Source organism: Alternaria incomplexa (assembly GCF_024043165.1).
Source record: "Alternaria incomplexa strain BMP 0042 chromosome Unknown scaffold_4, whole genome shotgun sequence".
Classification (NCBI taxonomy): Eukaryota; Fungi; Ascomycota; class Dothideomycetes; order Pleosporales; family Pleosporaceae; genus Alternaria; species Alternaria incomplexa.
In genome coordinates this window covers 1,252,153-1,279,569 of record NW_026249853.1, presented here as the reverse complement: position 1 = coordinate 1,279,569, position 27,417 = coordinate 1,252,153, and the positions used below count along the sequence as shown (strand labels likewise).

At 52.3% G+C, this 27,417-nt stretch overlaps 8 protein-coding genes across 8 annotated transcripts; 3 read left to right on the top strand and 5 right to left on the bottom strand.

Moving 5' to 3' along the window:
• Nucleotides 1-2,067: 2,067 nt before the first annotated feature.
• On the bottom strand, nucleotides 2,068-3,517 carry J4E90_003635 (uncharacterized protein; the record flags this gene model as incomplete). The annotated part of the gene is made up of 2 exons (XM_051433202.1): nucleotides 2,068-3,137; nucleotides 3,346-3,517. 2 exons carry the CDS (start codon nucleotides 3,515-3,517, stop codon nucleotides 2,068-2,070), a joined length of 1,242 nt encoding a protein of 413 aa, XP_051293100.1.
• Nucleotides 3,518-5,201: 1,684 nt separating this feature from the next.
• Nucleotides 5,202-5,897, top strand: J4E90_003634 (uncharacterized protein; the record flags this gene model as incomplete). Its single annotated transcript, XM_051433201.1, has 1 exon — nucleotides 5,202-5,897. The coding sequence occupies one exon, from the start codon at nucleotides 5,202-5,204 to the stop codon at nucleotides 5,895-5,897; it is 696 nt and encodes a 231-aa protein (XP_051293099.1).
• Nucleotides 5,898-6,246: 349 nt separating this feature from the next.
• On the bottom strand, nucleotides 6,247-7,781 carry J4E90_003633 (uncharacterized protein; the record flags this gene model as incomplete). The annotated part of the gene is made up of 2 exons (XM_051433200.1): nucleotides 6,247-6,602; nucleotides 6,671-7,781. The coding sequence occupies 2 exons, from the start codon at nucleotides 7,779-7,781 to the stop codon at nucleotides 6,247-6,249; spliced, it is 1,467 nt and encodes a 488-aa protein (XP_051293098.1).
• Nucleotides 7,782-8,080: 299 nt separating this feature from the next.
• Nucleotides 8,081-12,937, bottom strand: J4E90_003632 (uncharacterized protein; the record flags this gene model as incomplete). The annotated part of the gene is made up of 1 exon (XM_051433199.1): nucleotides 8,081-12,937. The coding sequence occupies one exon, from the start codon at nucleotides 12,935-12,937 to the stop codon at nucleotides 8,081-8,083; it is 4,857 nt and encodes a 1,618-aa protein (XP_051293097.1).
• A 387-nt stretch (nucleotides 12,938-13,324) lies between these two features.
• On the top strand, nucleotides 13,325-15,724 carry RAD15 (DNA-dependent ATPase of the nucleotide excision repair factor 4 complex; the record flags this gene model as incomplete). Its single annotated transcript, XM_051433198.1, has 1 exon — nucleotides 13,325-15,724. The coding sequence occupies one exon, from the start codon at nucleotides 13,325-13,327 to the stop codon at nucleotides 15,722-15,724; it is 2,400 nt and encodes a 799-aa protein (XP_051293096.1).
• A 478-nt stretch (nucleotides 15,725-16,202) lies between these two features.
• On the bottom strand, nucleotides 16,203-16,736 carry J4E90_003630 (uncharacterized protein; the record flags this gene model as incomplete). Its single annotated transcript, XM_051433197.1, has 2 exons — nucleotides 16,203-16,413; nucleotides 16,462-16,736. The coding sequence occupies 2 exons, from the start codon at nucleotides 16,734-16,736 to the stop codon at nucleotides 16,203-16,205; spliced, it is 486 nt and encodes a 161-aa protein (XP_051293095.1).
• A 1,182-nt stretch (nucleotides 16,737-17,918) lies between these two features.
• J4E90_003629 (uncharacterized protein) lies at nucleotides 17,919-19,629 on the bottom strand (the record flags this gene model as incomplete). The annotated part of the gene is made up of 4 exons (XM_051433196.1): nucleotides 17,919-18,127; nucleotides 18,178-18,883; nucleotides 18,935-19,420; nucleotides 19,540-19,629. 4 exons carry the CDS (start codon nucleotides 19,627-19,629, stop codon nucleotides 17,919-17,921), a joined length of 1,491 nt encoding a protein of 496 aa, XP_051293094.1.
• Nucleotides 19,630-20,025: 396 nt separating this feature from the next.
• J4E90_003628 (uncharacterized protein) lies at nucleotides 20,026-23,649 on the top strand (the record flags this gene model as incomplete). Its single annotated transcript, XM_051433195.1, has 1 exon — nucleotides 20,026-23,649. One exon carries the CDS (start codon nucleotides 20,026-20,028, stop codon nucleotides 23,647-23,649), a length of 3,624 nt encoding a protein of 1,207 aa, XP_051293093.1.
• Between the last annotated feature and the right edge of the window lie 3,768 nt (nucleotides 23,650-27,417).

Sequence of the window (27,417 nt, the reverse complement as noted above, 5' to 3'; positions counted from 1 at the left end):
TCCGTGCCCATGCGACGACCTAGAGGAGGATCAGTGCGATTGCTGCTCGTGGTAATCGCACGCGAGAATGGGCCACAAATGCCCAGGTGGTGTTGCATGAGGCTGCTTGGCGGCAGTGGTGACGTAGCTGCCTCCTGAACCTGGCACTAGCGCTTTTTAGGTTAGCTCAAACGGGACGGACTTTGACCTGGGCAACCACCGCAACTCCCTCTCGACATCCCATACACTACGACGTGCGCTCATCATAATTTCCCTGGTGTCGTGCAATAAATTGTCAGAGACTTGTGACATGTCGTTCAGTCTGTTGGCTGAGCATGAGGCCGAGAGATGCACACTCCAGACTTCGCTTGACCTGACCATGGCCGATTCGTGACCTAAAGCTTGTTAGCTGGTATGTGACTGCCTATCTCATCTGGCGAGTATAGTGGGTCAATTGCTTTATCCAACATCTGACTAAGCTCTAGTCGACATGTATTACAAGCGAGTTTCCAACCCTTCGTTAGTATCACGTGTAAGGTGTTTACCCGCTGCGTAAAAACCGTCGCTTACCTCAACTGTCACCATTGTTCCTTCTTCACCGACTCCGTCCTCACCATGGTATACCCTAACGTCGAGTCGCGCTCGGCTGCACAGCAAGTTACGGCAACACCTGAACTTCTAGGCGCGATCTTCATACATCTCAGTATATTCGATCTACTGCATGTAAAGCAGGTTTGCAGAAGATGGCGCGACTGTGTCAGAAACCTAAGCGAGCTACAGCCAGCTCTTTACAAGCGCGCCACACCTGTGAAGCTGGGAGATAATCCGCACTTCAAGCCTCTAAACCAGGCAATGGCCGCAGCAATTTCCTTCGACGGGCCGCCGTTTGGAGAGCTAGTCCTCAAAATTGGTCATGAATTTGAGCAACGCTTGGAATCATTGGTCGGACCTGATGATACGGCAGATGGCAAGACCTTCGACAATCAAAGTGGTTGGCTCCAGAAATTGGATTTCTACCAAACCGCATTCTGGATGACTGCTCATTTTGATTATCGGAAACATGACCGCAATACCATAATGACCATAATGGAGCCCTTCCGTTGCGGCAATTGCCACACGTTTCACCTCTGTTTCCAGTGGAATAACTTGCACCCGTTGCTTCGATTTTTAAAAGATATCCCATTTTTATATATCGACGGATACAACTCGACGGTTTTCACAAGACTCAGAAGTCCAATCACGGATTGGTGGGAAGGCATCGAACCCAGATATCAGGTGTTTCAAAATGTCATGGACCTCGCAGAACGGCTGGAAGACTTGGACTCGATGTGTGCAAAATCTGGGTTGCAACATGACATTGGCATTCAACCTTCGGGTCTCCGGCTTTCGGTAGCAGTCGACCAGATAGACGACGACAGGCTTTTTTACTATTCCACGGGTACACTGAGACGATCAGGTGTGCTCATCCGGGATTTCTTGGATGGGATCATGTGGGGCAGCCGTCACTTGGCTATCACTGTACAGACTGATGCCTTAACAGAAATCGAGCCAGACGTGCTTGCCGATGCGCAAGTCAGAGTCATGGCGATGAACGAGCGTATTGCTGTGATGGAAGCCCGCTCAGCACTCTGGCGAGAACAAGCACAGAGAGGAACGGGTCGGTTAGGCAAAAGATTCGGGACGCTCTGCGATTTCTAGGAAACTAGGACGAGAGTGCGCAATGGTGCGGATCATTCAGCATGTGCTTTGTAATGAATCTACCCTACAATGAATTAGATTCCTCTAATCCGTAATCATAAGAGTCTCACTTCCTATGAGACACATTTGTTATTGTTTCGGTATGATGAATGTTCTGGTGAGACTATAAAGAGGAGGGTTAGGGTGAATGGTCGCAATGTGTGTAGTTATGAGGTCATGGAAACCTGACTCCTGGCTCGCAAGCGAACCGTGGTCTCCTGCAAACTATATTTAAACGGTCTTACATACTCTATGTAGATTATTACCGTTGCTGACTTACGATATATCATCCAGAAGACACGTCGGTCTCACGTACAACTCGTTATAACCCAACGTCTTCCATAAGCCAATTTACACCTCTTCCAATGACATTTCAATAGGAATCGCTTTTCGCAATTCAGACCGACAAAGGATAACACGCGAACAGAGACTGAAGAGGTCTTTGAGAAGTTTCGCAAAGTCGAAGTTGTGTGTCTCTTTCTGACCCTCCAACAGATAGCGATCGATAGCCGGATCTAGCTTGGCGATGCCATCTATAGCCTGCACCAGACGAACATACATGCCGCTTTCATGGAAATCAAGGCGCTGGTCAAAACCGAACAGTCTCTCACGACATACGGGACAAGTGGCTTTGCCTGTCTTCAGATGATCCTCGAGACAGATAGTACCGTGAACGTGGCCGCAGGGAGTACGGACAGCTGGCTCGGTTTTGTTCGAATGCGAGAAAGACACCCCGTAGTCGTAATAACAGGCATAGCAGCGGCGATCGGCCGCATCACTCGCTGCCATTGCCTCTTGGGTACACGGCGTGGTGAATTCCGATACCGCTGGGTAGATTGGTGATCGTTTACTAGGTGGGACTTCCCTCCTCGTGTCGGAGTCAGAGTCGTTACCTTGGGAGTCGGACGGTACAGTGTCCTCCATATCGTCGTTGTCTTCGTCGGCACCAAGATTGTTTTCGCCTTCTGTGGCCTCGCTGTCGTTCCCGTCATAAGAAGAAGTTTCGCTGAGAGCAACGCTTCGCTCATCAAGCACCGCATCTAACTCACCGATGAACTCTGCTTGCTTGTACCGACAGCAGGTCAAGTATGAAACCATACTGATGAAACGGTCCCACTCCAAAGACGTATAGCTTCGAATGTATTTTTCATCGAGGTACTCTTTTTGTATTCGACCGCTCAGGCCCTTGTGTAAAGTTTCATACTCCAATATAAGCTTATAGGAATGGCCTTCGGTTGGATACAGCTTTTGGCCTTCAGCTTGACGTTGCTTTATCCATAGCATTCGAGCCGCGAGGTAGGGATTTGCGATAGACTCCTTGAATGTGTCAAGGTCTAGACTGAAACGAACGTTGTCAATGAGCCTGAAAAAGGGCTGACCTTCGGCGCGATACGCTAATGTTCGAGCGAACAGTGCTGCGTCTGCAGTATAGGCTTGATAGTAGTCTCTGGTTCTTTCCAATTTTGATACTGGCCATGCGTCGGAGAGAGAAACGATCTCCGTTCTCACTTCAGATGACAAATTAGACGCTACTCCTCGATCTAGATTGTCTAAGGAGACATAATTAGCCTGTATACGGGTGTACAAAGTCAGTACATGCATTGCGTTCATTTGGCTTCGGGAACTTACTAACCACGAACGTGAGCAACGGTTGAGCTTCTGCTGTGTGTACTGAGTCAAGATCGAAAAGTTGCAGTCCAACGTGCTGTAAGACTTTGAACAGTACCCGATTGATGGCCAATGCTGAACGCCGCAACAGTGCGATATGTTCTTCGAAGTCTTTCTGCGCGGCGAGATCCATCGTGTTCGTCGACTGTTGGTCCAGCACGACAGATTGACTGAAGCGCGTGAACGGGGCAGATGTATAGGGTGTGGATTGCTATTCTGTACCGTTTGTTGATCGAGCAGTCAGCGATATAGCAAACTTGTGGTTTGATGGTACCGTAAGATGGTCGAAACATGAAAGAAACCGTCAAAGAAATACCAACTTGTGAGTGGAAGGATGAAACCACATAGTTATCGAGCTGATGTAGCAAAACAGCCTCTGTGGTATGCAAAATTTCATGTGAACACTCTGGTATAACACTCCATCGCCAAGTCATGTTGCCATCATCGTAGGCTACTGTGCAAACCTTGGGGCAACTCTCATAAAACGAGTATTGATCAAGATAGGTGCACGTCTTCGTATGACAGCCCAACACGAGACTGGCAAGCCGACGCATCGTCTCAACGTGTGGAAAAAAGGAGCAAACGCATCAGGCTCCAGCGCAGAAATAAGAACAGGTGAACGTAGCAACTCCGACAGCCGCTATCAGCAGTTTTGGTGTCCTGTCTTGCATCGAGTACTGCTCCTCAACGGGACGATGGCTTGGCTTTAGGTCGCATGGTCTTCACCAGCTACACACTGCATTTTGAGTTCGCGATTGTTCGGTGCTTGCAGCTTGGTGGTTTCAAACCTGTTCAGAAAGTTCCGAAGCCCAGGTACAGGCCAGGAAACATGTTGATCATGGTAATCGCGCTTACGAAGCTGGGAAGCTGTACCGAGTCCCACGTACGTCGATAATCGTCGACATCTTGGTACCACCTGGGCAAAGCTTGAAACCGTATGGGAACGATGGAATCGTAGCATGAGGCATGCTGGTCGCTATATGGTAGATGGTCATGAGGCGTCGATGGAATACAGCCATCATGACGAGACCAACGGTGCGTCTGATGGTGATTAGGCAAGTGCCGGCCAAACAAGATACCAGTATCTGTAAATTATGGCAAGGATACTGCAAGGATGCAATAGACCAAATGTAGTGGAAGTACTGCCCGGGCACAATCGGAGAGCGCCAGCGCACCTCGTGACGACACGCCCGGGTTTGAGGGTCGCATGATCTGGTGTCGCATAAGTATTGGCTGCACCCTTCGCCGGATGATGATCGCAAGAACGTGATACTCACCGCCATGGTCACTCTATATATTGTCGCTAGCACTTACACTGTCTGCTAAATACGAAATCTAAGAGTTTGAACGCATCAGTTTGTCTGCCCTGTCGATGTCGAGAGCCTGAGGTGCGACATCTGTTTTGCCCCGCCACCCCGCCTCCTCGGCTGTGGCGCCCGTTATCGCTTATCGCGACATTTCCGCATCCGTCTTCGGCGCGTCATCTGCTCCTTCGCGTCGACACGCCTCAAAGGGTGGGCAGCCTCCCCTAGGAGCGTCTTACGTATCTCGAGCTTGAGGACAAAGAGCCTCGTCTCCTTTCACTCGCCCAACGCGTAGTCACTTCTTTCACCCTACCCGAGCCAACACCGGCCAGACGTCCATCAGGCGGCACAACTACACCATCCTCACGTCACGATCTCCACCAAGCAGCAAGAAGCGAGACCTCATAGATTAGCCGTCCGAAAGCCTCGAAGAATCTTTCGTCCCATAGCGCCAAGCGACAGTCGTATCACTATACCACCACTAATATTCCGATCGACCCTCTGTAGTACACCATGCCGAGCTCACCAACGCAACCATTCCCTCTCTACCTCTTCCCTAGTCTTCCCTTCCGCCGCCGCCGAAGCTCTGCCATCAGCACCTCGACCACCTCCGCATCTCCGTCCTCCTCTCCGCCCCAGCCGACCTCTTTCTTGACGGCCCAACCGAACTCACATCTGCGCTGTCAGAAGTGCCTAGCCGACCTCATCCCCACGTCGGCTATCATAAGCAAAGGGTTCACTGGGCGTCATGGTCGCGCATACCTTGTAGGACCTCCATCGGCATCCAGCGCGTTTGCTGGCGGTGACATGTCAGCGACAGGCTGGAAGGCGGGCGACCTACCGAACACTTTGACGCACAAAGCCCACGCTCGTCAGCTCGTCACGGGTGCGCATACCGTTTCCGATATCAGCTGTCGCAGCTGTGGTACCGTGTTAGGATGGAAGTACGTCGATGCTGCTGAAGAGACTCAGAAGTACAAGGTTGGCAAATTCATACTGGAGACGAAGAGAGTCGTCAAAGGCGCGGAATGGGACGAGAGCGTAGAAGAGGAAGACAACGGCATGGTGCTGGAGAAGGAAGGTGACATCGAGTTCGATTCGCAGGACGAAGACGAATGCGAGGACCTCTTCAGTGGCATCTGGAGCCCCCAACTTGCGAGCAAGAGGAGGAAGCGCCGTGCCTACGGTGACATTGACTTGTCGGTGTGAGCTTGTCGATCCTTCCACTTCCACATTGCGAATGCTTCTGAGCGTATATTACGGCGCATACCCTACAACTCAACACGAGAAACGAACGAATACCCCGGAAAGATAGATACACTTCCACTTTTGATACCCAGGAAAGGCGCATGGTTATGGCGTAATGGCTTGCTTTTTCTCAACGACATGCGTGTGTACCTAGCTTATGAATCATGGTACACTGCGATAATTTGATCGTCACCAACTTGTCCACAAACAGATCTCTCCGTGCATTGATGTCTTGTGAGCCATGAATCATGCCAGTAAGCTGTCAAGGTTGCGATACTCTCGCTTCCCCGGGATAGCCAATATGCCGCGTTCACAACTTCGCACTTGCGCCCTTTTCTCCCTTTGCCACCTCAGCAACCTCACTTGAGCTCTCAGGATTCCACCCAGCAATCACGTCCTCCACAACATTGATCTCGTCCTGTCCCCACACCAACCCGCCAACTGCTTTCCACTCTCCACCATCCGTCTGTCTCAGCACACGATACGTAGGTACGCCGCAAAGACCCAAGTCCTTAGCCTCCGCAGTCAAAGCTCGTAGTTTGGCTTTTACCTCGGGCTCGTTCGCACGCGCGATGAGGTTCACACCATCGAAACCGCCTTCGTCAAGAACAGCGCGGAGTACGGAGTCGTCGGACACGTTCTGGTTGTGGGACCAGCATGCTTCGACTGTGCCTGATCAGCATGCTGCATGACATGTGTAGAATGTACCGAGAAAGGGCCAAAGTGCGACTTACACAATAACTTCGTCGTCTCCGGCTCTACGATAGCAACCCTCAACACAGTCGGCGTCCGAATGGGAAACGTATCGGCCCAATGAAACTTAACCTGCCGACCACCATCCTGCGCACTAACAGCATTCCAGTACTCCGTCCAGTCCGCGTGATCTTGTCTCGACCACTTCGCCTTTGCAGGACTAACCGCCGACCCTGGTAGATTCGGCGCGCCGATCTCTCTAAACAGAATACCCAGCAGGAATGGCTTCATGACAACCTCCAGTCCCGAACCAAAGTTACTCTTCAGTCTGTCCAGTTGTGTGTACCCCAGAAACGCCCACGGACTGCTGAAATCGAACCAAAACTCCACCTTGACACGACCGTGAGGCGTGTTCCTAGGGATGCAACGAGGCATCAAACTCTTGAGTCCAGGGACACCACTCCACGCTTTCCCAGCTGAAGAAGAAGAAGAAGACGAAAGAGCAATTAACGTCGCCTCAACAAAATGCATACGATCCTGTCCCCAAAAGAATCTCCCTTTCTTCTCCTCGCCATCAACCCCCGTCCAAACCGCATCCGGGATCCAAAACCCAGGAACACCAAACGCACCTCTCTGGATCGCTTCTTCAGTGCTCTTTTCCAACTCTTTCCTCGCATTCACATCAGCAAAACACTCTTCTCCCAACCCTTCCACCCCACACTGCCTCGCAATTTGTAGAAGCGTCGTGTTGGAGTTCACATCTTGGCCGTCTACCCAGTAGGCTTGGAATAACCTATCCGTAAGCAGCCTCCTCTTTTCCTGGTCCTTCACACAGTACAACAAACGTAGTGCATTGACTGTTTTGCGGGGGTGCTGGGGCGGTGGATTGTATCTGATGTTGTATCTGCGGAGTGTACGTTGCATACCCTGTGCTGTAACGGCTTTTTTGGCGGAGTTGAAGACATCAGAGGCGGAGCCGCCGGCGCCTTGGGGCGCGGATGTTGCACGGTAGATGGCGCCTAGGAGGACGGGTTTGTAGATTAAAGTTGCGTGCGTGTGTTGGGCAAGGGATTGAACGCGGGTCGAGGCTATGTAGGCGAAGGGGCAGGAGATGTCGTAGTTGAACTCTAGGGTGGGGGCGGCTGGCGCCATGGTGGTCGGAGGTTGGGTTGTAGATGACGGCTAGTTGTTAAACTGCAGTACAGAAGAATGGATAAAGATGAGTTAGTCTACAGATGCAAACCATGAGTAAGCTTGGGCGACTGGTCAGCTTCAGCTCGGTATACTGTAGCGTTGATGTGGGGTAGATTCAGGTACAGCCGAGGTCCAGCTATGCGCCGGAACACCAACACCTTATATCATGGAAACTGACTCAGAGAATTGATATATTTTTAGTATCCACCTTTTACGAACGATGTTGTCGTCTACCGCACGTGATCGATGCCTCTAGTCTATGCATAGTTGAAGCTAGTTCTGCAGAGTGGACAGCTCGAGGCATCACTACTCTTGAACCACTTAAACAGACAAACGCCGTGGAACAAGTTCTTGCAAGTGTGACACTTCTTGTCAGGCAACTTGCGATCGGATCCGACTATACTATAGCAGATCGCACATTCGATCTGGCCCTTGAGCGCTCCATCGACGTTCCTCTTGAACGTGGTCAGCGCGTCGATGAGGCTACCGTTGAAGATTGTAATAGCTCCCAGCGAAGTCCTCAGCCATGATTGCCACTTCTGTTCGTTGACGGCAACGCGATTCAGGCCTTCGATATGGGCATTTGCGAGAGGGAATGCGGCAGGCAGAGAGATCCTCATCGCCATGGTCTGTTCGTCGACAACGTAGGACGCAGTGATCTCGCGTGCGCGGTTGACGACCTTGACCGCAAATGCTGAATCGGGCTCACATGCGGCCTGTTCCTCTGACCATGTGTTGACTGCGTTGAGGGCGGCCACAATCACAGGTGGTGACACGTACTTCTCCGTCCAAGGCTCGAGCGCGACGACTATGGCGCGCGACTTGCAGCTCTTGAACCAAGTCTTTGTCAGAGATGGAACGTCGCGCAGACACAAGAAGTACAAGTGCGTGAGTAGCCACTGCAGATCGCGCTTTGGAGGCTCAACATCTGCTTCGTATGTCGTGATGTCAAGTTTGGAGACGTCGACCGGCTTGTTGTGCGCGTGGCCAAGGAAGTCGAACATGAAATCGAGCAAACCTGGAAGGTATTCACCTTCTCTGATGTGCTCAACGTAGTCGTTCTTGACCTTGAACGATGCATGTTCCAGGTGATCGAATACCAGCAACCAGCTCAATAGGTAACCGCGCAACGGCAACGGCACACTGCGTTCAAAGTTAGCGTCAGCAATCGCTGCAACCGTAGGCGCGTCGATGATCAGAGATAGCAACTCCTCGGGTAAACGCGCGGTAGTCTTCTCCAATGCCGCATCGATAGATATCTGCTCTTGAGCTGCGGGAATTTGCTTATGCAGGATGTCGAAGGCAGTTTGCTGAACAGGTTGCGACTCCACGTAAAGAAGAGGGAAAAGTTCTTCAGTGGACTCCAGATGCTTGAGCGACACCTTGGAAATCTGGCGCGCCAGCACATCATTAACCATCTTGAGTGGTTGATGGAACTCATCCGGAAAGTGCTGCGAATGCTTCAAGATATTGATAAGCCCATCAGCAACTGGTTGCTCATTTTCTTTCCAAGCTTCGAGAAGATCGTCGTTGGGCTCTTCGGCTTGCGTCAAGGTTCGGAGCTGTGCGTATAGTTTTAGGGATGCGTGCACGAGAGGAATCGGGCTATCCATGCCGGACTCGTTTGACTCCAGCTCTTTCGTGGTCGCCCAGATTCCGGCAAGTGCACCCAAGATGCCAGCCCAGTGCTCGCCGTACATATCGCCGACCAATGGAAGCAATACTGTCAACGCGCGACACAGTTCGGCCTTGACAGGACGCGAGAGTGCGTCTTCTTGCAGCCACGGTACCACATGCTGAACAAACCGCATAAGACGAGGACCGGCGATGCTTTCCAAGATCCCCTCCTGACCCATAACACTGTTCAATAGAACAAGCTGCTGTAGTGCCTCTTGCGACTTTTGCAGGGCATCGATACCTGTCAGATCGGCGATGACCTCATTACACATGCGCTCACAAGCCTTTGCATATGACAGTGGCTCCTTGAAGGCGTTCAGCAACGCAAGAAGCTGGAGGGCGTTCTTTGAACTCCGCGTCGTTTTGAGCGTTTCCTGAAGTTGAGCAGTCTGTGAATTCTTCCAACCAGCGATCTCAATGGCATCAGCGATTATGACAGCGTACGCTCGTGCGTGATAGTAAGCTGGAGATGTCGCGCTGGCGTCTATGCTCCCCAAGAGTGTGTTGGCCCAGGACAACAGCGTAGTGTCGACGTAATCCTTCGACCACGTCGCAGCAAGGCTCTTTAGTTCGTGCGTCACAAGAGTTTGAGCATCCGTGATGAAGGTCATGGCCTCGGCTTCAACGTCTGAGTTGTAGTGCGCCCAGAAACCGTTCGCGCCAGCGAGGCCAAGATTATCATCTGCAAGTTGTACAGCGATCGCAATGTTGCGGAGATAGGCAGCCCGAAGTTCAGAAGGAAGCTTGTCCATGGTGAAATAGTCGGGGTTCTTGAAAAGCCTCGCCACGTATTGCGTGATTCTGTATGCAGGAGAGTAGCCGTCGGCGTCTCGGGACATGGTTCTGATCGTGGAGGGCATTTGTCCATCCTTCACAAGATATACGGCGCCACCAAGGGGATTTGTGATAGCCACAGATGACTTCGGTACAGCATTGAGGAATGGCTCTAGAGATGCATTCCAGTCGTCGATGCTTGGGAACACTTTAGCAGTCTCATCCCAGTCACTACCAGCTTTGACAGACTGCTTTGCCAAGTCAACCAGAGTCTCGACCGAGACCGATGTGGGCGTCGCGTCTCGCAGCCCTTGCTGAATGAGATTGTAGATAGATTGCTTGGAATCAGATCCGGATGATAGTATTGTCTGAATGGAAGCATTGACGGCTTTGGCGCCCTGTGCCACTTCATCATCTGGAGACTCCGAGGCGAGAAGTAGGCCTTGCAGAAGGCCGGAGCCTTGAGGACTGGCGACAAATTCTCGGAGCATCGGCGGGTTTGACTTGACTATTTGACGTAGGCCCTGCAATGAGTACGGAGCCTGGTGCGATATCGAGAGGGTTTCCGTCATGTAAGCGAGGATCTCATCTGTTGTTTCCGGGGAAAGTATCTTCGCTGGCGATTGAAGCATACGGTTGAACGAGTCCCATTCGGTAGAACCTTCTACGGCTTCGCGTACGTTCGCAGTAATGTACTTCTGCAACTCAGGGTCCGAGGTTGCAAGATCGAAGGAGGGCGGAATCCTGGAAGAGGTAAGAATTGCTTCAAGCGCCTTGGTCTTCGCCGGAGAGTCTGTCTCTTTGAGAACAGTCTTGAGCGACGCGCTCCATGCATCCTTGAAATACGTGCGATCGGACTTGGTGTATAGTATGTCGATCAGGTATGGAGACGAAGGAGACAGCACCAGACCTGGGAGATCCTGTTGTATGAAAGACTCTAGTTCTTGTTCGGATCGGGTAGATGAGATCAAGCTAGGATTTCGTTTCGGCAAAACCGCGATGGTGCCCGCTGCGCCATATGGCTTTCCGTTTCTGTTCTTGAGTACTTCTAGAGCTTCCGCAACTATTGACGAGCAAGCTTGGGAAAGAACAGATTGTAGCTTCGCCAAATTCTCGACCGTGAGCGCTTGGTCTTGTATAGTTGCGAAGCGTGTGGCGTGCTGAATGACGCTTGTTTGAGACTTCTCATAGTCTTTCGACTGCTCAGGAGCCAAGGTTTTGATGGCATCGATCAATTGTTGTGAGAAAGTAGGCCATTGCTCTTCTAGCACAACGGCCATTCCTTGAATGCCTAATGCTTTGGAGAGCAGACCTGAAGCATTAGAAGGCACAGCCCAATGGGATGTCTCTAGCGTCGGTCGCAAGTACTGCGTTATGATTGGTAGTACCATCTCCTGGAGGAGCTTGGTCTTTTCCTCATCACTGAGTCGCTGAACCAGATACCCAGCCACTTCCAGGTACGCTTTGAAGCCCGCTTCGTGGTTGTACTTTGGCTCGTCCTTACGGATGATGCCACCGTGCAGGGCGTTCAGCAGCTCCGCGGAGTCTGTACTGGATTGTGGTAGGACTTCTTCTGGTATGATCTTCAATAGCTCAGGTATGCGAGCCCAGGTATCACGAGGTCCTAGTTGAGATCCCTTCTTCAGGAACTGCCGTAGGCGTCTATCCACCCCAGTCTTGCTCTTGTAGTCGGTAGTCCATACGGTGGGATGTTTGGAAGTGAGAAGGGTCAGGGACTCGATGTACTCGCCGACAGAACCGGTCTGATCGGAGTTCAGCCCCTCCGCTAGGTAGGCCTTGCTCAGGGTATCGAGATTTTCCTGGATAGCAGCATCCTCCTTCGCAACGCATGTCCTAAGAAGACGGTGCACTGCCCGCCGTATGCCAGCGTCATTATATGAAGCAAATTGCCACAACTTCTTGTCGCCAATCAAAGTCTCGTAGTCGGCATGGTATTTAGAGAGCTCCTCGGGCTGCAGGTTGTTCAACAGGCTGCCCAGTAAGGATATGCATGCAGAGATGACGCGGCTATACTTTGCTTCTGCGTCGTCTTTGCTGACTATCCGCGCGTCGCTCAGAGTCGCCGTACTCTCCTTGTCCACTGCATCGCGACAGTATTCTAATATGGGCTGTTGGTAGACCTTCCGAATGCTCTGTAACTTTTCGGGCGTGTTGAACACTTGTCGGAGCGAGGTCTGCGTCGCGTCGACTACGGATCGGTCGCTGTCATACAGACCACATAGCCAAGCTGCCACGCTCTTAGGCATGTGTCGTGCTATGCGCTTGCCGGCGGATACGGCGAATTGGCCGTGGACGAGGTGGGCATTCTGGCGAACGGCTTTCGCGTTGTCGATCGAGGTTCGCGGGTATATCTTGATCCATGCCTCGAGCAGGCCCTCTTCGACTGGCTCTTGCAGTGACGATATGTACGATTGTATGTCTTCCAGCGCCTTCGCCTTGGTTGTGCTGTCCTTCTTGGACAGATTACGGAAGTAGACGACGACGTTTGGGTCCGAGATGGCGGAGAGGTCTGGGGGCTCGGACACGTAGGACAGGGGCGACGTGCTCGCGCTGAAGGCTGCTGATGCGCCGCCGAACGCGCCGAAAGAGGTCGTGGCCGCCCGCGCACTGCTCGCCTGGGCCTTTGCTGCACGCTTTGACATGGCGGGGTTGGGTGAGGGCAATGCCACTCAGGGTCGAGGTCGGAGGAGAGGTAGGCGGGATGTCTTTGAGGCGATGAAACAAGTGAAAGCCAGCTGCAGCTAGGTATTCAAATACACAAAAGAAACACACGCTCGCACGTCAGTCACCATGGCAGAGGCTTGCGGATTACGCGAAATATGCGGCTCTGCTTGATGACGGCACCAACTGTGGGTAGCGGAAGACGGTGGGGACATCCCTGCCCTTTGCCCAGACCCAATCGGTGCTAGCCTTGTCGCGCTGACCGCGACCGAACTTCGTCTGGAGGCAACGCACACTCGCAACTTCTCTTCATTTCCACCAACTCCCCTCCGCTACAACAAAATCCGCGCGGGCGGTGGACCATCAACATGAGGTTCTACATCGATAACCTCCCCGTGTTATTCCCATATCCCCGAGTATATCCAGAGCAATATGCCTACATGTGCGATCTCAAGCGCACCCTGGATCAGGGTGGCCACTGTGTCCTCGAGATGCCTTCAGGAACGGGTAAAACCATTTCTCTGCTCTCACTCATCGTCGCTTACCAGCAGCACTATCCTGAGAAACGGAAGCTGATCTACTGTTCTCGTACCATGTCCGAGATCGAAAAGGCCTTGGCTGAACTCAAGGCGCTGATGAAATACCGCACTACCGAGCTGGGCTACGAGGAAGAATTTCGGGGTCTTGGATTGACCAGTCGGAAAAACCTCTGTCTGCACCCGTCCGTCAAGCGAGAGAAAAGCGGTACCGTGGTAGACGCGAGATGTCGCAGCTTGACTGCTGGCTTCGTGAAGGAAAAGAAGGAGCGCGGCGAGGATGTCGAGCTTTGCGTGTACCATGAGAACTTGGATCTTCTGGAACCTCACAACCTCATACCGGCTGGTGTATGGACTTTCGATGGCATACTGAAGTATGGTGAGCAGCAGAAACAGTGTCCTTACTTTACAGCCCGGAGAATGATGCCATATTGCAACGTCATCATCTACTCCTACCACTACCTCTTAGATCCCAAGATCGCAGACAGAGTCTCCAAAGAACTATCCAAAGACTGCATTGTCGTTTTCGACGAAGCCCACAACATCGACAACGTGTGCATCGAATCTCTCAGCATCGATCTTACCGAAGATGTACTCCGGAAAGCTACCAAAGGTGTCAACAACCTCGATCGCAAGATCACAGAAATGAAAACCAGTGACGCGACCAAGTTGCAGAATGAATACGCGAAGCTCGTTGAAGGTCTCAGAGCTGCCGATGAAGCGCGAAACGAAGACGCCTTCATGGCTAATCCAGCATTACCAGACGATCTCCTCACAGAAGCCGTACCCGGTAACATACGGCGAGCGGAGCACTTTGTTGCCTTCCTCAAGCGCTTCATCGAGTATCTCAAGACGCGCATGAAGGTTCTCAACGTTGTCGCAGACACACCACCAGACTTCCTCAAACATTGCAAAGACTTGACCTTCATCGAGCGAAAACCACTCCGATTCTGCGCCGAGCGTTTGACATCACTCGTCCGAACCTTGGAACTCACTAATATTGAAGATTACCAGCCGCTGCAGGAGGTCGCTACCTTCGCTACGCTAGTAGCCACGTACGAGACCGGCTTCCTCTTAATCATCGAGCCCTTCGAATCAGCGACAGCAACAGTACCAAACCCTGTTTTACATCTCACCTGCTTAGACGCGGCCATAGCCATCAAGCCCGTCTTCGAGCGCTTCTACTCCGTCATCGTTACCTCCGGAACCATGTCTCCGCTAGACATGTACCCACGCATGCTCAACTTTAATACCGTTGTTCAAGAATCCTTCACCATGACACTCACACGGAAGACATTCCTACCAATGATCGTCGATCGCGGTAACGACCAGAATCAGGTCACATCGCAATTCGAACACCGCAACGACTTGCAAGTGCAGCGGAACTTTGGCAATCTGCTCATCGAGTTCTGCAAACTGACGCCAGACGGTGTCGTCGTATTCTTCCCGTCATATCTCTACATGGAGAGCATCATCTCAGCATGGCAAGGGATGGAGATCCTCGACACAGTCTGGAAATACAAACTCATCCTTGTTGAAACACCCGACGCCCAAGAAACCGCCCTCGCGCTAGAAACCTTCCGCACAGCCTGCAACAACGGCCGCGGCGCCGTCCTACTTTGTGTCGCGCGAGGAAAGGTCAGCGAAGGAATCGATTTCGACCACCACTACGGCCGCTCTGTGCTGTGCATGGGCGTGCCATACCAATACACTGAATCCAGAATTCTGAAAGCGCGATTGGAGTTCCTGAGAGAGACCTACCGCATCAAAGAAGCAGACTTCCTCTCCTTTGATGCCATGCGCCACGCAGCGCAATGTCTGGGTCGCGTCATTCGCGGTAAAGACGACTACGGAATCATGGTCCTGGCGGACAAACGCTTCAACAAGAAGCAAACCCAGCTCCCCAAATGGATCCAACAAGGCCTCGACGCTAAGAGCACAAAGCTGTCCATCGACCAGGCTGTAGGCGCCGCAAAGGCCTTCTTGAAAGACATGAGTGTTCCGTTCAGCCGAGCGGAAACAGAAGGACACTCGTCGTGGTCGCTGGAGGATCTGGAGGCCCATCAGCGCAAGAAGGAGGCTCATGGTATTAGTGGGACTGATAACCCGGCTATGCGCGCGTTGGAAGGTAGAGCCGAAGTCGAGCGCATGGAGGTTGATGAAGTGGATGAGTTCGGGGGCACGGCGGATGTTGATGCTGAGATGGCTGAGATGGCAACTGTCGATGCATAGAATGGCGCAGACGACAAGCCAATCCCTCGTGAATATCCTTACATGAAGGGCGGTGTTAGTGAGACCGGCAATTCATCATCGTAGCGCTTGGGTTGGATAACGCATCTTGGGCGCGCACCAAAGGGTGATTTGAAGTATAGTAGAAGAATAGAATTGAAGGCGCATGATAAGCCGCGGTCCTAAGATCATCCACTTGACAGATGTATGCGTGACTTTACGGTGAGGTGCATGTCAGAGTAGGCATGTAGAATCGGGTTACAAATATCGCATTCAACTATGAACCTGTCAGGACATAACACCCTGCTAGGAAACCATACACATTCCAAGCGACCGGACTCCATGCGTGCTACTTAGGAAGAAGAACCAACGCCCCAGTCCGCCATGCAGAACTCCTGAGGAAAAGAGAAACTCGGACCATATGCTGTGTTGTAGCGACAGACACCAAGAACCCTAACCACGTTCCATCTTCTCAGCACGTTTATATCTCCATATCCATGAACAACCATTTCTTGCTTGTCAACTCTTCGCCCTGGCTGAACTCGTCGAGCGTTGTGAGGCCGAAGCCGATCCAGCCCAGATCCTTCGTTACGTTGGCCAGAGCGGCTTGGTCGACGTCGCGGTCGATGCACAGGACGAGACGATCGCAGGAGAAGTAGTCGACTTCACAAAGTTCGAGGAGGGCCATGAGACTGTGGAGCGTTAGTATATCAATACCGAGGACGCGAATATTGACTTACCCAGCCTTCAAATCTCCGTTGATGACGGATTCATCGAAGAAGATGAACATGGCCCTCTCGTCTTCCTTCTGAGCAACGAAACCCCGGAACCTGATGCCACCAACGTAGTCCCACATCTCAATGTAGTCGGCTATCGCACCCTTCTCCTCCTCGAACCGCACCATTTCAGGCGCAGCAGAGTCAGTCGAAGAGTCCGAGTAGCGACGAGCATCAATACCGTAGTCGTTGGTGATAGCGGTGGTTGCAGTCGTAGTGTTGTCATATGGCATACCCATCACTAGCGAGTTCTGGCGATGCTGGCTCCCCTCACCCAGGAATACAGATCGCAGTGTCTCGCAGAAGAGTCTCTCACACTCTCCCGTGATGGTGTATGCTGCCCCCCCTCTGCGCGCCTTGCCACCTTGGGCGGTGGACGCGTTTTTGGCGGCGAGGGGGGGACTTGAAGGGGGTGATGGAATTCCCTGTGAATGTTAGTAGTGCCACCTACATAGAACGTAAGGCGTGGACACACCGAGCTGACCTCAGGAACACCACCCGGCCCCGGCAGACGGGGTAGTGGAGTAATGGAAGCCGTGAAGGCTGGCAGTAGCGGCGTTTACGGAGTAGCAGCTAGCGCGGACATTGCTCGCGGACGAGTACGAATGAATGCTACTATTACTACTCATACTACTACTGCTTCGTTTCGTCATCGCCATTGCTACAGTATTGCCACGGTTGGTTCGGTATTGGTGAAGTGGGGTAGTGGTGTCGAAGACGGTGGTGCGTAAGCGAGATTGTTCTTTGAGGTAGTTGCGGTATCGTTGTGTAACAGAGGGCTTGAGTCGACGTTGGAGTTGGGCGAAGATGAAGAGGAGTTGGGTTATAGCGTTGTGGGGTCTTTGGGGCTCGTGCACGCGTCTCGCACTCTGAATGGCCCGCCACTAGCGCTAGAATCTTCGCAATCTCGGAAGCCTCGGTTCTGCATTTTATCGTAATGACTGACGTGAGTTTGCGAACGTCGGAACCGAAATGTGAACAGCAGGGTTGCAGCATGTCACCTCGATCATGTGGCACTTTTGCAGACATGGCGCGTTCTGGATGTTGCTTGAAGATTGTGTATTACTACCGCTCGTACATCTCAACCGGAACACCGTGTAACTTTTCAAAGTAGCTTCCTCAGCGAACCTTTGCCCTTTGGCAACACCGCCTCGCTATATCACTTACAGACCCGCCATATGGAAAAGACATTGGCGAAGAGGACTGAGAGATCCTTCCTCCTTGCACACATCTAATGAAACAACCCCAGATTATGCAAGTCGGATATCTCAGACGACGCGCTATGCAGTTGATACAGAGACAGAAACGGAAATGAGAATGGCGCGAACGCACGCACGCAGGCGGAATCCTGCATGGGAGTGGATCCGATCCTGACGGGACCAAGTGGACCCTACTGCGCGTGGATTTTTGCAAGGTCGCGCTTAACCGACCGAGATGCACTTGATGTCGAAGATCAAGTCAGAGTTAGGAGGAATGTCCGGGGGAGCACCCTTCTTGCCGTAAGCCATCGCCGCAGGGATGGTAAGACGACGCTCGCCCCCGGCGGTCATGCCAGCGACACCGACGTCCCAACCCTTGATGACTTGACCGACACCAAGCTTGAACGAGAATGGCTTGCCCTTCTTGTTGGCTGCGTATTCGTTAGTCATGGTGGTACTATATGGAAGTTCGACAACTTACAGTCAAAGACCTTGCCGTTCTTCAGCTTGCCAATGTAGCGCATCTCGACGCGGTCGCCCTTCTTGGCGGCTTTGCCCTTGCCCTCCTTCTTGTCGTCGACGAGAACACCACTGACGGTGCGAGGTCCCTTGGCGGCCTCCTTCTTTGCCTCTGGCTTGGCGTCAACCTTGGGGGAGCCAGTTGGGCCCTGCTCAAGGTTCTTAGCGAACTGAACCTTCTTCTTGTCGCTGCTGGGGGTATCAACCTTCTCAGTCTTCTTCTCTGGCTCTGCGGCACCGGCAACAGCCTGGCCGTCGTTCTTCTTCAGCTTCTTAGCCTGCTTCTTGCTGAGCTTAGCATCACCGTTGGTCTTGCTGATCATGTCATCGAGGGTAGCATCATCCTCAGCAGCGCGCTTCTTGCTTTTCTTGCTGGCGTCAACAAGCTTGGGTGGCTCCTCATCGTCAGAGTCAACCTCAGTGATCCTGGGGTCGTTCATGCCATCGAGCTCATCATCCTCTGATTCTCCCATACCGTCGAGCTCCTCGTCTTCGGAGCCGAGATCGTAGCCGAGCTCGTCGAGACCATCGTCCTCGTCGTCTTCCTCATCATCCTCGTCGGGGAAGGCGAGGTAGTTACCGGTAACGTAAACGTCGTGAGTGCCGCTGACGGAAAGGTAGACCTCCTCACCTTGACGGACGGTGATGTCGAGCGGTTGCTGGTAGTGCTACGCAGGTATTAGATGGAGTCTGTTTGGAATTGTCATGATCAAGCATACCTTCTCGGGGTCGAGAGTGCACAGAACGAGCTCTTCAGGCTCGTCATCCTCATCCTCATCGTCCTCGTCGTCCTCGTCGCTCAAGTCGTCATCGGTGACCTTGGCCTTGCCCTTGGCCTTTCCCTTGCCATTGGTCATGCCGTCGATGTCCATCTCATCGGCCTCAAGCTCTTCTTGCAGCTTCTTAGTGAGGGCTGCCTGCTTGGCCTTCTTTGATCGGGCAGGATCGCTGGGGCCACCGTTCTTCTCGCTCTCGCTATCGTCGGAGTCGGACATGTCCGAATCAGCTTCAGGGAGCGCACCAGCGGCACGCAGACGAGCAGCGATAGCCTCGATGTCACCCTCCTCGTAGTCCTCATCATCATCATCGTCCGAGTCAAAGTCCATGGGCACTCGGATGAGCTTCAGAGTCGCGCGAGGGTGCTTGTGCTCGTCGTCGATTTGAGGCTCGGCATCTGGGTCGATAGCCGCCATGGTGATGCGGAACTAATCATTATCAGTACTTTGCCGTGGAATTGCGCATGCGACAGAGTTTTACTGCGAATTTTCGGCGCATAAAACTTCGTAACGCGGAGCAGGTAGAACCGGGCGTCAAGGCTACTCACAGTGGAAGACTGGTCGTCAGCAGCCAGGATGGGAAAGTTTCCAGCTGGAATGCGACGTCCGTAGACGCCTACGGGAATGGCGGACGACATCTTGGAAGTGGTCGCAAGTCTATGTCTGAGAGAGCTGACGGGATTGTTGAGAATATGAAGTCGGCGCACGTTTTTGTTGCTCAGGAAGTTGCACAGCTCGAGAACAGCTGGTAGAGCAGGATGATAACGAAAAGCGAGAAACTGAAGAGCAGCGACTTCGAGAGGTAGAAAAAGTTCGCCAAGGCCTGCAGCTTTCTCTTAGCGTGCTTTCACCGCTGGCAGAACGATCCACTTAGCGTCGCTAGCGTGACGTATTCGCGGTCCTCCAACGCGCCACGGCACGCGCCTTTCACCACCAACACCGATTTCGACATGCGGCAGCCGACGAACCTCCGCGACGCCCCATCATGACCCCGGCCCCGATGAACGCTCTTGATCCACCACACCACTGTCACCATGGGCTCGCGCCTAGAGAAGAACTCCGAGTCGGTCCGCAAGCGCATCGCCAGCCACCAGTTTGACGGCGAGGATGGAGAGGAGTACCGCGGCTCGGCCTTTGGCGGCTTTACCGACTACTTCAGGCGGAAGAAGATCAAATTGCAGAATCTCGATGCCGACATACGAAACCAGGCCGGCAACAAACCTCAAATCTTCAAGGGCGTCGTGGCGCATGTCAACGGCTACACGCAGCCATCGCTCAACGACCTGCACACCTTCATAGTCCAACACGGCGGCGGCTTCATGCAGTATCTGGATGGGAAGACTACGGTCACGCACATCATTGCCAGTAGTCTGACGCCGAAGAAAGTCGTCGAGTTCCGGAGATACCGAATCGTAAAGCCCGCGTGGATCGTAGACAGCATACAAGCGGGCAAGTTGCTGCCATGGAGCGAGTACCGAGTAGTTGATGAGGGCGAGAAGCAGAATGTGCTGGCTTTCAGCAAGGGCGGCATGACTAGCACCGCGAATGTCAAGACAAGGGGTTACCGGGACCAGACTGATGCCAGCTGGTACACAAGTCAAGTGAGGGGAAGTCAGGCCGGTCCTGCGAGTACACCAACACCGAGTAGCAGCATGCGCGCGCGCTTTTCGAACAAGAAGCAGCGGCTTCCTACACCGGACGGTGATATTGAGGATCTGCCACCCTCCCGCGGACCGGAAGGCCTGCCCGGCCAGGCTACATCCGGAGAGTCGAGTAAAGCTGCGAAGCTTGTTACACCACTCAAGACCAGCCCTTCGGTAGCCCCGGCCCGTATAGACGACGTGCCGGACGATGTCCACGATTGTCTCTATACGAACCCGAGCCCTCCTCCGCCCCAGCGCGCAGAGTCAAAAGACGACACCGAAGACCAAGCTGAGCAACTACCTCCGGTACAAGACGCCCAAAAGCCTAAGAACCGGGAGCTGACTGCCGAGGAGCACAATGCAATACTTCTACGGGATCCAAAGGTTCGCAAATCCACCGTTGTCGATCCGAATTTCCTCGAACAATACTATCGTGAATCACGGCTGCATCATCTGTCGACATGGAAGGCCGATCTCAAGTTCCAACTGCAGGCACTAGCGAGCGAGAAGACCTCGTCGCAGAGGGCCAAGCAGAAGCGCGCCCCGGGCGCTCGGCGCTATATTCTCCACGTGGACTTTGACAGTTTCTTCGCAGCAGTCAGCTTGAAGAAACACCCAGAATACAAAGACAAGCCGGCAGTTGTTGCGCATGGCCAAGGCAGCGGGTCTGAAATCGCGAGTTGCAACTATCCTGCCCGAACATTTGGTGTCAAAAACGGTATGTGGATGAAGCGGGCTCAAGAGCTTTGTCCGGACCTTAAAATCTTGCCTTATGACTTTCCCGAGTACGAAGCCACCAGCCGCGCCTTTTACGATGCCATATTGGCTAGCGGTGGTCTAGTGCAGAGTGTTAGTATCGACGAAGCGCTCATCGATGTATCGAATCTATGCATCGCTGCTGGTGGTAGTGATGGCAAACAATACTCCGAAGGCAGCAGTCATCGCGAGCAGGCGAAAGCCGAAGAAATTGCACTCAATCTACGCGACGAAGTCAGATCTAGGACTGGTTGTAACGTTTCCGTCGGCATCGGTAGCAACATCTTGTTAGCCAAAGTAGCCTTACGCAAAGCAAAGCCTGCCGGACAATACCAGATCAAACCCGAAGAGGTATTAGAGTTCATAGGTCAACTTCAGGTACAAGATCTGCCAGGCGTCGCTTGGTCGATTGGAGGCAAGCTTGAGGACCAGGGAGTCAAACTCGTCAAAGACATTCGCGAGCTTACGAAAGAAAGGCTCGTCCAGATACTAGGGCCCAAGACTGGAGAGAAGCTTTACGAGTACGCAAGAGGTATCGATCATCAAGAAGTAGGGGAGCAAGTCGCCCGCAAGTCTATTTCTGCCGAGGTGAACTGGGGCGTTCGCTTTGAGAACCAGGAGCAAGCTGATGAGTTCATTGCAAGCTTATGCGGAGAGCTCCAGAAGAGACTGTTGAAGGAGAGGGTAAAGGGCAAGCATTTCACGATGAAGATTATGCGACGTTCTCCAGACGCCCCTCTGGATCCTCCCAAGCATCTTGGCCACGGCAAATGCGACACGCATAATAAGAGCCTCACGCTTGGTGTCGCTACCAATGCCAAAGAAATTCTTACGAAAGAGGCATTAGGCATACTGCGCGGTTTTGGTTTCACCCCAGGTGAGCTTCGAGGCATCGGCATGCAGATGACAAAACTTGAGCCTATGAAGAATGCCACGGATGGTAGTCTTGAAGGCTCACAGCGACGACTACAATTCAAAGTCGGCAACGCGGAAACAGCTCGTGTGGCGCGAGCCCCAAAAGCAGTTGAGGAAGACCCCATCCAAGACGATCCCGAGACCCCACGAAAGTCCAAAGCCTCGTCAGGAGAAGAGCATGTCCCTTTTGGCGCTCAGACACTCAATGCATCAACACCTTCACGCCGCCCGCTAAACATGTTAGGCACGCAGTTCATCATGCCCTCGCAGGTTGACCCCAAAGTACTGGCCGAGCTACCAGAGGACATTCGATCAAAACTGCTGCGCCAAACGCGTCAGTCTTCTCCTACACCTGCACGCAATGAAGACAAAAGAAGCAACCCTAGCACACCTACAAAAGCTTTGCCTTTCGCTATGACAGCCCTCCCAGCCCAGTCTCAACTTGATCCCGATATACTTGCTACGCTACCAGCCGAAGTTCGTGCCGAGATACTTGCACAGTATGACGCCAGCATCACTCCCTTCTCTCCCTCTCGCCGTCCAAAGGGCGCAGACCAAACGATATTACCCCAATCGCCACGCAAGAATAGAATCATAGGTATTCCTGCGAAGAAAGCCATTGTACCTGTTAAGCGTGGTAGAGGCCGGCCACCAAGATCTGCAATGCTTGCTGCCGCTGCTCAAGCAAAGTCCATTAGCATGACTGGTAAAACTCTCACTCAAGCCAATTTCATCTCTCTCAAGAACCCCGCACGAGAAAGTGAGAGTAGAGAGAATTCCGCCGGCCCAAGCGATGATGCCTTTGAAGCGCCCACCGTACCCAAACCACCAAAGGAAGATGACCTTGACCCAGCCTTCCTCGCTGCGCTACCCGAAGACGTTCGCAAGGAAGTACTCGCACAACACAAAGCCGAGAAAATGAACGCTTTTCGTGTCTCTGTATCACGCAAGGCTAAACCTTCACCGGTAGTCGAACCGCCTATAGAACTACCCACGATCAAAGTCCCTCGCCCTGTAAAGCCGACCTTTACAACCGACAAACTCTCGGCGCTGGCGGACTTGAGGGTCGCCATGAAGCAATGGATTGGCGAGTTTACTGACGAGGGGCCGTATAGCGATGATGTTGTTGCATTGATCAAGTATCTCAGAAAGGTCGTACTGGAAGAAAAGGACATTAGCAAGGCTGTTGGCATGGTGAAATGGATCGACTACGTCATTAATTACGAGGCGGAAAAAGACGAAAACTTTTCGAAAGAGCCATGGGAAACAGCTCTTGCGAAGATCAAAGACGGCGTCGTCAAGGCGGTGAAAGAGAGAGGTTTGGGCCGAGTGTCTTTTGACTAGTCTATGTATGTTTCACGACCTATCACGAATGAACGAGCCATGCCACGCTGCAGTATGTGCGCCAAATTCGGGTGACACACGGGGATGGTCGATTTGATCAATGGAGAATAACCAACGCAGAGCACGTTCTGCACAGCTTTGAAGGTGAACCATGCGGTCCAGAGAGATGCACACAGATGCGGTCTACGCTAAGACCTCGCAAGATATACAGTCATACCCTATGACTATGGACATATGACTCCAAATCACATCCGTCGCCATGCATCATCAAGAGGTTGGAGCTTTTCTTCGAACTATAAATTTAGGTGTCTCAACGTGATAGCCCTGTCTCTCTACCTCTTTACAACGCTGTCCCCTCAAAGCCTACTCAACGTTTACGTCTCGACGAACCTCGATCCCTATCAGTAATCAAGGTTACGGCATTGACACAGTGCTGACTACAATGATGCTCTTGGTCGCAATAACGATAGCAGCCTTAGTGAGCTTGGGATCTACTTCAGCAGTTCTCCACACCCCATCGGTGGTTTCCACAGCTACTGGCGTCAGAATGCCGCCCACAACCGCTACGGGCCATGTTCCGAGATCAAACACTCGACGTCGATCTATTCAGATGTTGCTTGATCAACAAGGACTAGAGCTGGCTTTTGGGGTCTTCCTTGGACCCCAAGGCAAGGCAGTTGAGCCCTGTTTAGCACCAAGCTTCGCCTACCTCACTCGATGGGCACCGACTCAGATTTCTACGTCTATAAGCTCTACTACGTCAGGCGCACCTATTTCAGTTCCTGTTCCGACTGCTCCTCTTTATCATGTACCGGAAGTAAGTCTTGATATGCCGTATTGTCACGCCTGAAGCATCGCGCTGATCAATTATATCGTATCAAGTCCGATAGTATCGCGTTTATCGACATAAAAGGTCGAAAGGATTGCTGGTACAAGAGTGACGGTCATCAAAGGACATGGATCGATTGTGATAGTGGCCACTTCAAAGACTGTGAAGGTCTTGACCCGCAGGCTGATGACCCGGAGATAGGATGCGGTGATGGCCGCCAGTTCCGACGCGGCTTTTATTGCGAGTTCGAAGAAAAGACCTAGTGTTGGAGTTTGGTGAAGATGGGTTTGAACAAGATGTACGGTATCTGAGTCAAGTCTGATCGTAGCTGAGTAGCACTTGCTGGATGAAGCTCTGTCTAATCACAACGTCTTGGTTCGCATTTGCTACTACGAGCGCATGCTGCTCGATCGATCGCCTGTATCGTTTATCCGAATTCAATACCTCATGGGGGCGTGGGGAAACTCGGGTGAGGAAGAGCTTACTGTCCACACAGGTCTATCTTACCTTGATGCGCGCGCTCGCTCTTCACAGGTCACCGATTGCTCCCGCCCCGCTTACAGTTCCATGATACGCGATTTTTAGTCCTTCGCCAATCTAAGCTTAGGCGCTTATCTACTCGGCTCTCACCTTCACCCGCACTTTCTTTCTGCTTTACAAAACCTAGCCAAGCTACTGCCATCCAACCCCCCAACTTACACTCGTCATGTTTTCGTGGCTCCCTTTACTCGTTTGGCTTGTCGCGTATCTGGTCGCGCTAGGTATCGCGGTACCTCTCGAGGTACCTAGCCCGCACGCACTCTCGAACAGTACATCAACGGCAACATCTGATGGAGCGATGGTCAGTACTTCATTTCAGTGCTCCTCAACAAAGCAAGACTGACCTTAGTACAAGCATATCCGCGACCCCAGAAAACTGAACTCCATCCAAATTATCTTCAGGAAGCAACTTGCGGGAAAATATAGAACGAGATACTATTACCACTTTCTCGAGGGCCCTTCTGGTATCTCGGCGCCACTCTGCAGTCTGGGATATGGTATGAAAGACTTCCACTTTGTCAAATCTATGGGTCCATACTACTACAAAGGCGACCCAATCGATAAGCCCGTGCTTCCGCCGGAGGTGAGTCTGCAGAACGCCGGCATGATCTGTGTCTTTCATCGATTCGCCATGAGCAGGTACTGACTCTACGCGGTATAGATGACTTTCCCTCTTGATCTCCCAGGCAAATATGTCGGCTGTCAATATACCTCAACAGGCGGCGATGCAGGCTGGCGTGACTGCGGCCCGGGTCGCGAGATTCTGCATTTCAAACAAGACGCTCGGTTTCATGATCCAACCCAGGAATGCGACTGGAGAGAGAAGGCATGGGATCATCGAGGTTTCTTCGTCGATACTTAGGCGCGTGCATCGCTAAGACGTTGTGCTCGAGGATGGCTGAGGCTGGAACATGCGCACAGCGCAGAGCAGAGATACTCTTCATTGTGCCAAGAATTGCATGCACATGCCGCTCAGTCTTTCCTCCGTTTATCACAGTGCAATGTCTTAATGCTTCCATACTACGTCTACCATTACTAGTGAAAGACCCTGTGTTTGTTTGCAACATTCCTTTGTCTCCCGCAAACGCTCGACCGCTGCTCTTCACAGCTCACCGCTTCTCTACCTCACTTTGAAGACTGATTACTTCAGGTCATCGACAAGCATTTAATCTACATCGAAGCTTCTCATCCACCTCTCTTCCTCTCATCAGCGGAACACAAGACCAAGATCAACTTCCGATTCGCCATGCTCAACTGGCTTACTTCACTTGTCTGGCTATTTGCCTGCCTAAGCCTTGTCTTAGCAATACCTGTCGACACGCTTGCTGGTAATGTCACATCTATAGCAAGGCGCGATACTGCGAGTGTAGGTTCATCAGCCCTTTTGACGCAATCCTGTAGCACTCTTGCCAATGAAGCTAACTACGCACTTCAGTATCCGTACTCCCTCCAGCTCATCCTAAGTAAATTCCCTGTTCGCCGATACAACTGGTTCATCTTCCAGGGACCCCAAGGAATCGCAGTGGATCCTTGTCTGGATCCTAAAGATGATCCGAACTTCGAACGGGTTTACTTCGGAAGGGAACTTGCGGGCGAGGAGGACGACATCGCCCATCCGCCGTTTCCCCCTTCCAGTGTAAGTAGATTATTCTCAAACACTTTGCTGAGGATTGCATGCTAACTCGCACTCTCTTGTAGGTGTACGCTGACATCGAGTATTCCGAAGACTGCCATTACATTGGTAGCGGCGTCGACGCTGGTCAGTTTCGATGCGGAGATTACTACATCATCGATTGTGCGAAAGATCCGCGCTACAACGAGGCAACCTTCAGATGCCCGGATGGTCGGGAATATCACCGCGGATATAACTGCGAGTTCTGAGGAGGCAGGCTAGATGGACCCGGGCTGATGGCAAGCGTATGTAAGGGTTGACCGCATGGTTTAAGTTGGCTTATCTAAGTGGTCATTTCACCCAAAATATGCACGTACGGTGAGGAATGCACTCGTCCTCAAGCAATATATTCGTCCTCAAGCAATATATTCGTCCTCAAGCAATATATTCGTCCTCAAGTGATGTGTTCGTCCTCAAGTAATGTATTTGTCCTCAAGCAATGCACTCGGCCTCGAAAAGTGTGAGCGTGAAGACAGGCCCGCGGGCGAATTCTGACGCCTTATTTGCCCTCTGACCATATCTTAGCGACTGCTGTTTGCTTCATCCGAGACTAACTGCAATTGGCTCCACACACGTGCTACTCTTGCGCGGTTGCCTACTTAACGCACTCACTTCTCACCACGAGCTTGTCGAGACATCGAACCCCAACGCCAATTCAGAACATCGCGTCTCCGTTCATACACACTTCATCAACTCGACACAGCCTGCCTACGAATCAATAGCAACT